The 12,653-nt window shown below is 43.7% G+C and overlaps 1 protein-coding gene across 5 annotated transcripts in view; it reads right to left on the bottom strand.

The window, feature by feature from the left end:
• The window catches only part of LOC135920358 (rootletin-like), a 380,210-nt gene that overhangs the window by 263,598 nt on the left and 103,959 nt on the right, over positions 1 to 12,653 (bottom strand). For all 5 annotated transcript variants that reach the window (XM_065454609.2, XM_065454610.2, XM_065454613.2 and 2 more), the window contains 2 exons: positions 8,492 to 8,639; positions 5,858 to 6,039 (listed from right to left, as the gene is read on the bottom strand). In XM_065454609.2, coding sequence (XP_065310681.1) covers positions 5,858 to 6,039; positions 8,492 to 8,639 — 330 coding nt within the window. The remainder of the gene's footprint in view (positions 1 to 5,857; positions 6,040 to 8,491; positions 8,640 to 12,653) is intronic.

Here is a 12,653-nt window from a genome sequence, read left to right as displayed (position 1 = left end):
TCTTCTGCGGGCGAGCGACGATCGAGAGCATCAAAAAGATTATTGATCAAGAGGGTAAACTCTACAGTTGGCTCGACAATGTCAAGCTGAGGTGCACCTCTCCGTGCATAGAAAGATATTCCCTTAGCAACTGAATTGCTGAAAACTTGTGGCCAGCTGCACCCGCATTTTGAGCATATTTGAAGGATTCACATGACAATATGTCAGCTTTGGGCACACTCCAAGTTCAGCTGCATTTTTGGTGTCTGCCACAAAAAGTGCATCATAGTATGGCCATTTCACATGTCGCCCGTTTACTTTCAAAATATTCTTGTCAAAGAGACGATTCCCAATACACTTGAATAAATGAGGCGTGTCTGCCACGACATACACTTTTTATGAGGCATCTAGTGGATGTTCAAAACCATTCACAACATGTCCTAGAGTGCCACTTACTCCAAGCAGCTTCCATATGGCCGTATTGGTAGATGCACCATCGACAAAAATTCGTGCCTGCTCTAAGTGTGCAATGCCCTGCAGCAACAGTTGTGCAAAGACTGTCCCCTTTGCTGCTCAAAGCAAACACTGCTACAAGCTATAAATAACTGTGAGCAAAAGGTGCGAAGGCGAACATTAGACCATGGTCTGCAAGCTCATTACTTTGCCCACCTTGGTCTCCATAGTCAATAAGACCAGCATATGTCATGGTCTTCAAGTTTGCAGCCATCTCTTTCCTGACCTGTATCTCGTCTAAAATCAGCATCCATCTGTGCTGAAAGGGCGTCTTCCTTGCTAGTTTAATCTTGAAAGCTTTAATAAAATTGTCACCATATTTGAGCCCAACCATGTTTATATACTATCGTATGGTGGATGTGCTTGGCATGGGCAATATGTTATTACTTCACAAGAATGAGTAAGTAGTGGGGCTCCTAGGGTGTCTACCAAGGTGACATTTCCAAATTCCCTGAGTTTTCAGGTTTTCCTTGAGTGCCTTGGCAAAATTCCCTGAGTGATGCGGAACTGTGTTTCATGTCAAGACGGGCCGAAACCATATTACCCGATGCTGACACTCTCTAGTAAGCACATGAAAAAAAATTTTAAAACACGGCTTAGTCCAATATGAATACTAAGCAGCAGTGTTTATGTTATTGAAAAAGAGAATAGAAGGGAGGGGTTAGTAAAATGCATACCAAATAAAATGTCTTCGAAAAAAATTGCAAACCGAGTCAGACATTCTCAAATACGAATACAAAGGAGATGCATATACAGAAGCAAATATTTTTTAATATGAGCTATTTCTATCAACTGATAGCAAGCTCAGTGGTATGAGGCCCGAACTTTGTCACGATTGAGATTCTCTCTCATCAGCTTGCAAGTCAACCTTAACTGTCCTGACATACTCTCAGCCCACGCACGATGCCTCAGTGTTGTGTTTCACTGCTTTAAAGAGTTTATTTTGGTTTGGATGAGGGACACCTGCATCTCGGCATCAGCCAACACTGTTTCTTGAGCTCAAGCTCCTTTAAAACAGGGGCAGCACGCTTCCTTTTCCGTTCATTCCTCAGTGCGTAGGTCCTTTCAGTTCTTTTCCTCCTTCCACCACTCGTTCGCCCCACGGACCATTTGAAGTATTGTCGTGGTCAGCTGTACAGTCCACGTCTGATTTTTCGAACTCCCTAGAGCCCGCGAAAACGTCCCGAAAATCGGCCAGTTGGAAAAAATAAATGCATGTCATTTACTGCCCTTAAGGGCTCAAACAGCCACAGGCACATTCGAAAACGCTCTGAAGGCCTGCCGGTACACGTATTAGGCATATCAGTGCTCGTACTGTGACAGGAAATACTAGGTGCACGCGTGTATAATTAAAGAAAGCATACTTTGTCCCATGGCAATAGCCCCTTCTGACGCTTGTTATGCTTCACCGCAGTACACCTTGTAACATTTCTGTAATGAGGCGAAGCTGACTTTCGGGAACCGGCATTATGCAACGCACCATGCTTTCCAAGTTTCTAAGCCAATTGTGAGGACTACAAAGGCGGAGTCCATGCCATTGCTGAAAGCAGCAAATTCTTTCAATAAAAAACACGGCACCCAACGGCAAGAAGCTTCATAGCGAACGTAGAAGTAGCTAGGCCTAGCGTTGCCGCAGTGGTGGCCACGGCTGCCAGTGGATCTGCTTGCGAGAGCGCCGTTTCAAGGCAGCGAGGTAATCAAAATGTCAGCAGTGGTGGCTTTGATTAATGCCGTTTCAGACATGTGGTGATGGCAACAGGTCCGGAAGATCAGACTGCGAAGAGTCCTTGCATCTGAAATTTCAGGCATTCTGATACATTGACTCTATGTGATAAGTGGTGGTGCCGCGTAGCCGTCCAAATTATCGGAAATCCTGAAAGCCGGTCGTTGACTGTACATTGACAACTCCTTCAGCCGACAACAGGGCGCCCAAGACGATTAATTACGATTCCTGTCTGTTACTCGAGCCATCATTACCGTGACTTTCAACCCTTCAATAACATTACAGCCAATTGTCCCTGATAGAGGCACAAATTCCCCGAGTTTTCCCCGAGTTTTTCCAGCCTACTCAAAATCCCTGAGAATTCCTGGTTTTCCCGGTTGGTAGACACCCTGATAGGAGTAGCCAGTCATCTGTATAGCACGTATTATTCTTTGTTGTGCACTTAGCTGCAGATATACACTCCTGCACAAGAAAGCTGCATTGGTGGATAGTTAAGTGCTTGCAGTTTCTTTTTGACATCCTCCTCTTGCAATTTCATTATTTCATCTTTGCTGTCTTTAAGTCTTTTAGTTATCAGTCGGTTGCGCTTCAGTAGCCAAGCCCGTGACTTTTGCAAGACAGCCATTGTAGGACGCAAGGCATCAACCTTCTGGTTTTTAGCACGTGACACAGAGAGCCTGACGCACCTCAGCAGTTGCCGCTGTTTCACTCGAGCAGCTTGCCAATCGGCATGGATTCTGAGAGTATCAGATAGGCTACTGCATGCACAGCATATATCTCCCCCATGTAACAGCAATGGGCATCTTTTACACTCCCATTTACTCTGGCAGTCAACAAAAGCACATTCAAGGGCCACAGAAGAAAAGCCTTTCGTAGCAGGTCCCCCACTGCAAATGTGTAATCTGTCAACGGTTTGTAGAACATCCTCAACTTGTGATGTCGACATAGCAAAATTATTTATGCCAACAGCACTGCGTTCAACCAGCTTTTAACCTGTACAGTCATGTCACTTTTCACATACATGGACAGTCTGTTAAAAAGCACACATGTGCCATCACACACGAGGTCGCGGCACACAAGGTCATAGCACCCTTCTGCGTTGTTGCGATGTACCGCCAAGGATGGTGTTGGGAGGCACAAGTTGATGCTATGTAGAACATTTCTTCCTATGGTGATAAAGTGCAGAGGTCACTTGCCCTGATTATTTTGCTGCTCTCATTGACTTCACTGTCTGCATTCCCAGCTGTGGATTTTTCTGGCCGGGTTTGAAGTCCGTTACCTCTGCTGCTGGTCTCGCATGTACACGTGGAGGAAGCTACACGGCAAGCCTGCCGCCTTGACTGCTTGTGAGGACTTTTCATTTTCTTTGACAAGTAATTGAACGTTCATTCGAAAATAGCTGGCAGAGCACCGTTGGCAAGTCCCACTCTCTTGTTGCCCGACATCAGAACGCAGCCTATCAATAGCTGCGGACCACGTTTTCAATTTAAAGTGAGGAGCAAAATGTTTTTTCATAAACATGGTCTGCGCATTGCAGTACCCGGTTTTTTGCGAGGGATCACCTGTCTTCATGTGTCAAGCCTGGCTCGGTCGTGCGGCGGCGTATAAAGTGGTAACTTCTCTTTACAGGACTTAGAACCCGTGCTGCAGTACGGTAGAAAGCACTTTCCCATCACGTAGCATACCAGTACATTGAACAACGAAACAGATCGAAGCGCAGGTGCAACAGGGCGTGGATGGAGGAGCTTTAGGAGCGCCCTAGTTTTGCGGGTCATCTCTCCAGGGATGTCCTAATTTAAACTTAATTTGCCTCGCCCCACGAAGCATCGCCTCCGCACTGTTCTCTCACCTAACCTATTCTTACACCGTGCTGGACTCCAATAGCAACTAGCTGCTAAGATTCAGCGCTGTGCATGTCTATGTGTTTGTACGACCCGACCCGACCCGACCCGACTTGCCCGACCGACCGACTGCGTCTCTAACTCCACACACAACACAACACATGCGACTGCTGCTGACAGGCCTGCTAACCGCTGTTCCTCTTCCCACTTTCCTTGCATCCGCTTCGCATCCTCGTGCTCAGTATGCCCTCAAAGACTAATAGAAAATGAAGCACTATATAGAACCTGTACACATAACGTCGCCTCATAGGTACATCTGAAACACACAGACCTAACAGAAAAGTGGATTACACTCAATTGTTTCTTCAATTTTTCCTAATTTACTTACATTTTGTCTACCCCATTCCTGGGCCACTAAGTATGTGCTTAATCAAGTCAAATCAAATTTTTGGTTCAACAATAAGATGTCCGGGTACACAGTCAAAAAGCCACAATCCACTTGACAGAGGACTGTGCCCCATAAACATGGCAAGTTGGGCATGCAAGTACATGTTACCAATGCATACGTGGTAGCATACATGACCCATACAGAATACACACATAATTTACATATGTCTATAAATGAAACGTCCAACAGGTTCAAGTATGTGGCTATTGGATGAAGAAAAATATAGGATAGAATGAGAAGAATAAAGAAAACAAATTTCTCAGCCAATATGATCGTTGTTCCCCCAACAAGTACCATATATATCCTTGGTCTCCATCACATAGCTGCTTCAACATCTCACACTGTGCATCTGCCTGATTTGGTATTTGCATTTTGACATAGCATGTTAGCACTTTAACCTATAAATGTAAACACTGGATTAGAAATACGACCTGCTGGTGCATAAGCATTGTATACAATTATGCATTGCATAGGATGAAAATAAACCCAAGTGTATGCATTGCATTTCGTTGCACAGTTGCCGATTTATTTTTTCAGACACTTGATTTTTAACTGCTCAATCATTTGGGCTTCACTACAGTCTTATCACCAAATCCATAGAAACAGTCTATAATGGCTAAGCTTTGGACTTCACACAGTATTTCACTCAATATTTTGAACTAATCTGCACTGTGAAGTCACAAATATGGCAGCAGCAAACAATGTTGCCATAATTCTGGTTTTCAGACGTGCTCTCACTTTTGTTGTCGAGGCGATTACTCAACTTTGGAGTGCTGTACTACATCTACAAAAAGAGTTTCATCGCCTCCACACTAAATTACAACTGTGGTTGCCAACTCCCTACAAAGTGGCACTGGTTAAGCCTAGCCAGCTAGGGTGGTCAGCATCAAGCCATCACAGGAATCTGACATTCTATGTGTGCATTCATTTTGCGGCTTTTGCTGTTGGTTCATACAACAACTTGAGTGACTCCACCTGTAGTGAGGCTCTCAAGTGCACACATTTAGCTTTTGTCCAAAGTGGCCCACTATACCACAAGTTCTCCAATACTCTGTACTCACGAAATATATTGCCTCACCAAATCTACGCACAGCAGTGAAGGCTAGGGAACACATGTCAGCCAATCAGTAACAAGAGCGAAGTGCATGTTCCAGAAGAGGAAGGACTGCGACATTGTGCAATAGTGATCCTTTTGTGAAGCTTCCATTCAGCTGTCGTCACACAGAGGGCAATCAGATATGGACAGTGAAGGAGCCCTTCTTTTTGGTCGTCTTTCCTGGTTGGCTGACGCAACCTGTACCTTTTGCCACACTGCACGGAGTCGGTGAGATGAAGTTCAGGTGCAACACGCACCTGTCTGCCGTTGTACCAGTCAGCTCAGCCTGTGTGGCCCAGTGCTGCCAGGCTGTTGCGAGCGCCCCTCCTAAGTCAGAGAGGTCAGTACACACCGCCTGGCGCAGCTGGGCGAGGTCTTGCCGCAAGCGGGCCAAGTCCTGCTGCCACTGGGACACCACAAAGAGTCGAGACTCCAGGCCCTGCACAAGGCTCACCCTGATCAACTGGCTCGCCTGGTCATCCAAGAGCTGCTCACCCTTAACCCAAAAGCTAAAACCGGTAATGCAAGCAACACAGATGTAGCAAAACACTCCTTGTTAGTAAATCAGACAAGTGACAAAGTAATTTGTTTTGGCATATACATGCAAATAGCTCGCTCCAAACGAGCAGGCCATCAAAATATTCACTTGCAGTACACTCAACTGGTTACATTTGAGCATTTAAGAGCATTCTCATAGCATGCCTTAAATTTGGCTCATAGAGAACAAGCACTCAGAACACATTCGCATGGTTCATTCAGAGCACGGTGCTCCAGTTCAGAATGCTTGAAAGCACTTGGAAGCACAAGCGAGACCCCACAGAGCTCTGGTCCCTTGGCTGCAGCAAGCTCGCCAGTTAGAGCAGCGTCTGCCACAATGGCAGTTATGCATGTGCGCACCTAGTGTGTCTGACACTGATGTTTACAACAGAAGCAGCACTAACGTGCTTTTGCTTCCCACATCTGTTTGTTCTGATGAGTGACTAAATGTTCAGCTCTGGCAGCTGTTCTCTGTCCCACATACCTCAAGTGGGCTCTGCATCACTGCAGTTCAAGTCAGATCATAGTAGGAACTCGTCGAGTGACCTGCATTCTCGCCATTATTAGCTCACAGTGTCCTGCCAAGTACACACTGAGAACACATTTTCCAAGTACATACAAATGGCTGAAACCACGGAGTGAACAAAAAAAAACATGTAAGAAGCCCTCACACCAGAGGAAAATTATAAGAAATGTGGCAGAAGACGCCAATATTTATTCTTTCCTGTCCTTGTTTATAGGAGCTATAGTAAATGTAGACATGCCAAGCTTAACAGTTGAGAAACACTACAGCTGAGAGTAAAAAACACAAACGATACAGTGATTTGGTGAATAAATACTAAAAAACTTTTTTATTCAAGATGTTGACTGTTTACTTTTAAAATTGTGAGAGTTTCTTTTGTACGGATGCTGCAAACAGGCACTGTGCTCTAAAGGGGCCACAAAAATTACCTGTACTATAGACAAACATAAATGTCCAAAAATTTAATTCTTCGGTTTTATGTGCCAAAGCCACAATCTCATATGAGGTACGCCATCGTGGGGAACTCCAGATTAATTTTCACAAACTGGGGTTCCTTAATGTGGGCCTAAATCTAATGGTACACTTGACTGGCTCCTATACCACACTCCAACTTGGTTTGCAGCGATGAGAAATACTCTCGAGATTGGACCCAGCAAAAGCCTGCCCCAACCAAACGTTCAGAGAAATCCGATTAGCCACATTTTCTGTCTGATCACAGTTGCACTCCTAGCTCAAAGATGAGAGCACTTCTGAGTGCTCCGATCTTGAACACAGCACTCTGAATGAACCAGGTGATCGTGTTCCAAGCACTTGATTTTGACCAGCCAAATGTAAACTGCACTGCGAGAGCACTCGGAAGCAACCAGTCAAATGTACCATAAGTACATGAGCGTTTTTGTATTTTGTCTGCATCAACAATCAACACGTGGCTACTGCAGCCAGCGTCAAACCTGTGATCTCAAGCTCAGCAGTGTAACACCACAGCCACTAAGCTGCCGCTGCAGGTAAATTTAAGTGTTGGTGAAGTTTATTTATGAAACAATCACATAACAGTTGCTTAAATTTTTTTTGCCTCTATACACCGGTTCAATGAGCGAGTGGTGCTGCTGTAAGTAGGTGACAATATTCCAGAGAGTCAGACAAATCAAGTAGGGAAGTCGGTCAGGGATTGTGCCTTGTAGTCTTTTGAAATAATCTTTTGCCTAAACTAGATACAAAGGAAAAGTAGTAAAACCATTGATGTCAATATGACAATCATAAAGAACCTCTAAATCCAACAAAGTTGATAGATATGCCATTACTAATGGCACTGGTTGCTCTCTGACATGTCCATGCCCAGAGCAATGCCAGCACGGAGGAAGCACGCTTGGCTCGGAGAAGGGAAAGGTCAGACAGACAAGAGGAAGAGGATCTGCCTTATCAGTAGAAGCTGCTTCCCATGTAGGGAGGGATGGCATCATCGTCTTCCTCTATGTTTTTGGAAGTAACATTAATATCTAAATTAGTCCATCAGAGGGGAAGCAAGGAAAACAAACATGCAAACAAAAGAATTGGCCGCTACACCAGCCCACGGTCACCAACAACAGCGTGTGATGATGACTAAATTCACAAATCAAAAACTCCACACAGGGCTCACGTCACCGCTTCGAACCACGGCTCAAACTGGAAGCCGTATGTCTTCAACATGCTTGTTGAAGATGCATGTTGTATAAAAGGCACCAAACCCCTAAATTTGTTCCGAAATCCTAGACCTAGGAATAAATCCTAGATCCTAGAAGTGGAAATGAAACACTGCAACTTTCTAAGTGTAACTGGGTACCACAACACCCACCTGTGGCCGATCTCCAGACTGTGAGCGGTCTGCTTGCCGCCATTCCTCGGTAAGCTCATGAACTTCGCTTGTGAGCTCCTCATTGGTGCGTGTTGTGATCTCCAGGTGCTCACGCAGAACAACGTTGAGGCGCACCAGCTCACGGCATCTGTGCACAATAAGGTGTCATACCCCAACACTTGTGTCAGCACAATGACAATTGAAAAATGTCCTTGTTTTGCGCAACCTATGCGACCTTTTGAGTATTCCACACTGTCAAGCTATGGCCTATGTGCCCTTTTCTCTGGTGAAATAACACTTCATTGCTTTTAGTAGCACAAATGTTCCTCAAGCAGTGTTGACTAATATGTTGTAAATTATCACTTCTAAAGGAAACATAAGAATTTACAGCACCAGCGCCACTAAGTTGGTGTTTTCACTTCCCCAATTTCTTCAGATTTCTCTGAACCCTACAACTAAAGTTGCCACAGTATGACCCATCACATCCCTGTTTCTGGAAAGCAGCAAATAGTGGTTTTCAACATGACGATTTCTCGTGAAAGCCAATTATTCATAATTTCTCACAATGAGAGAGAGTTGAAAAATACACGATGTGTGATTGGATGATAAACTGAAACATCTGCCTCAAATATGTTAGCCACTTGGCCAGATTCGGCCCATTCAAAACTAAGAGAGCGATTCAGTGTTCTGTCCCAGGCCCTGCAGATATCCATTAATTTCTGGGAGTTGCAGAGAAGTGTGAAGATCTTTCTGGAGCATGCCAGCAATGGGCAAAAGCTGTCACTGTTTTTGACATGTTCCCCCACATCTGGAGAGATGCCATTTCAAATTGACACTGTCATGTGGCCACAAAATGCCACAATGGTCAGCCAAGTTAAAAATAATGGCAGGCTACAGCCAATCTGAAGAGAGCTAGTGTTGGCAGCAGTGACCGAAGCTAAGATAAGTGACCATTTGTGGGAATGTGCAAAATACTGCTGCTGTGTTTCTCCCTACATCTTGTCTGACCTGCACAAGATGTATTGCACAAGAAGTAGAGGTCAAATGTGAGTGTACAGTGTGAGTGTGAGTGTATCATTTCGCTTGCCAGCCTTCCTCCCTCACTTCACTTGCCATACATTACCCTCAGCTTGGGCAGAGCTAAAATGCATGGGATGGCCAGCCTAAATGCATGGGATGGCTTTCTTACGGCACTCGGCACATACTTTGTAGAAGCTCTAAAAGCAGAGATGAAAGCGGCCGAGGGAGTTTAGGAGTAGCTCTGGGAGCAGCAAATTTGGCACATTGGAGCAGGTTTGACATTAGCATGTTAGGCACAGCTTAACAGGAGTGAAATACAGACAAATCAAGAAAAGATGTTCTTCATTTGACTTTGCAGAACACTACTAGGTTACAGCGAATCAGTTCTTCGGAATCCCTAAAGGTGGAGGAAACTTCCCTAAAGGAAAAAAAATGTCATACATCTGACAAAGGAAACCTATATACGCTCCTCGAAAACCACTATCAGTTACATACCAGACGTGCAAACTAAATGTGGCCAAAGAAAAAAATAACTAAGGGATTTACGCGAACAGAACCCATTTTATGTTGATTGGCTTTTGTTAACGCTAGTCAAGAGTTGTTTCTTTTTGGTTGTGCAGAAACAACTAATATTTAAGTTTAATTAGCTAACATGAATTTGAATTACCTCATTTATTGGATAAGGATACTTAATAATGCAAATCCTAGCTAGCTTTAAATCCAGTTATCACTTATGTTTCGACATCGTCCACATCTTCTCAAATAGGCAAGTTTATAAAGTTAGCTAATTAGACATATTCATGCACAATGAACAAGAAATGCTGACTGTGACAACCATGAACCACACACATCAACATACAGTGTACGTCGCTCGCATAATGCCCTCAGTTCCTTTTTTAATTCTTGCGACATTCAGCTGCCATAGCAGAGAACCACAGAATAAATGAGAAGTTGCTTTGTTGGTCATTGCATGTTTACCAATATTCTACATAGCTTTGCGAGAAGAAAGATAAAAGAACACCGCCATTTATGAAAAGAGTAAAGGGGAAAAAGTGTTCAGCGGCTTTCTGATTAGCATAGCCACACAATATTTTGCACAAGCTTAATTATTAGGGCTATGCCATAAAGTCAATGTCAAATGACGACTGATATTTTGAATGCCAAACAATAGGCTGGCCTCAATCGAGCCATACTCTATGTGTGCAAGTTGCAGTGCGAACACCATTGCCACGAACGCAATTTCTGTCGTTCACATATTCTCGGACCATTTACGACTGCCATTCGGCCACTAAGGTATACTAAAACCGAAACTTTACATCCTCGTTTTGCGTTTTACGGCCACAAAAGTCTGATCTAGTATGATGCGGCTGTGCAGAATATAGAGTACCTGGAGTGCAAATCTGAGTGACAATTACGATTGCCACTGGATATTTCTGGTCAAGAAGTTTCACGAGAGCAAGCAGCTTTTTTGTCAGCATGCCACACCATGCCATCCCAGTAACCCGGACGTGGTGCACGTGCGAAAGATATTTTAACGCTACAGGCATGGCATTTGCTATTAATCGACACATATTTACCAATAGGACATACAAGCGAGCCCTAAAATGTATAATGACAGACAGTACGACTCATCCACTGAGCTGAGAGTGCGGCTTTCTTTGCCGAGCATCGCACGCGTGCGAGCATCACACGCATAATGCGAAGACGTGGGATCATTCTTCACCTACGGCAAGTTGTTTTTTCATCCACTTTCATTGCTATTAATTTATTATTTCTTTAATTCAATCGGTAAGTACAAATAAATCCCCCTATGTTTTCCTTGGTGTCCTTGTTGGCTTCTCATGATCTATAGCATGAATGTCATTTCAAAGCTATTTCTGAGCATAGTGCAGTGTTTGATGGAAATTTGTGCATAACTTTGCAAAAAATAAAAATAGAGAATATCGATTTCACAATTCAAGGCCCATATGATTCCCTTGTTTACAATCTATATCATATTTGCCGTCAAGCCCGTATGGGTCCCTTGTTTGCAATCTATATCCGTATTTGCCCACTTTGTCAACAAGGAACCTGTAAGGTAACTGTACTAACAAGGAACCTGCATGGTTCCTTGTTTACAATGTACATCAATATTTGCCCTTATTGTGAACAAGAGACCTGTATAGATCCAAAAGCATCAAATCTATATTGGATGTTTCAACCAAGACATTTAGCCATTTTTAAAGATCACTTGTGACAGATAACACAATTCTAGTCCGAGAGCTGGATTACTCAAAGTCAGACATTATTTGCACAAGAAATCTAACTGCATAAATGACTATTTACTAAAATTTGATACTTAGCTAATTACTCATGGTACATATTGCAAATTACAAGGTGCAGCCAGTGATACTGCAAGGCATACCTACTTTAAGACGATTTTGTAGATGACACCATTTTTGGTGCATGCATCAAGCTTGTGGTAAAAATGCAGTTGTTTCGCCTCTTTTCTTAAACCTTAGGTGCCATGCATGAGTCTTACTTGGTTACAATTTCTTTTTCATGATTAGTGCCAAGGATGAGTCTGTCCCGTCCACTTGTTTGGGCACTCTTTCTAAGTGCCAATAACGGGTTGGGTTGGTTCAATCCATTTTGACATTCTGGTGAGTTCCCTCTTTGACCACTAGGGGGCCGACGGATTCCCTTCGTCTATGCTTGTCTGGTAGAAATATCTAAAATGATGGCTGCCAGTTGCATGATGCCGCACCCGCCATGAAAGCATGGCTTTCATTTGATTGAGTCACCAAGCTCCGAAGATGAGTTGCTTCAGCGTAGAAGCATTGACAGGGGTGGCAATGTTTTCTGTGCTACTACACACATACAGTGGCACTGATGTAGGCGACTACAATGATAGCTTTGATACAGCATGGCAGTTAACGAAATTGGCAGAACTTTCTGTCAGTGCCTTCTCGTTTCAAATATGTGTATTTTAAGACACAAGTTGTGAATTTACTAACCCCATGTCACATATATTTTAAACCTGCAAATAATTTGCAATCTACATGTGCCGCAAAGAAAATGTGATTTTCTGAATGTACTTTTGCATTTTTTGCTGGCACTTTAAGGGTTAACAAAACACCACTTTATGCATTGAAGCACGAAA

This window comes from Dermacentor albipictus, chromosome 1, assembly GCF_038994185.2.
Source record: "Dermacentor albipictus isolate Rhodes 1998 colony chromosome 1, USDA_Dalb.pri_finalv2, whole genome shotgun sequence".
NCBI classification, from domain to species: Eukaryota; Metazoa; Arthropoda; class Arachnida; order Ixodida; family Ixodidae; genus Dermacentor; species Dermacentor albipictus.
The sequence above is the reverse complement of the archived record's forward strand: the minus strand, read 5'-3'. Positions and strand labels throughout refer to the sequence as shown.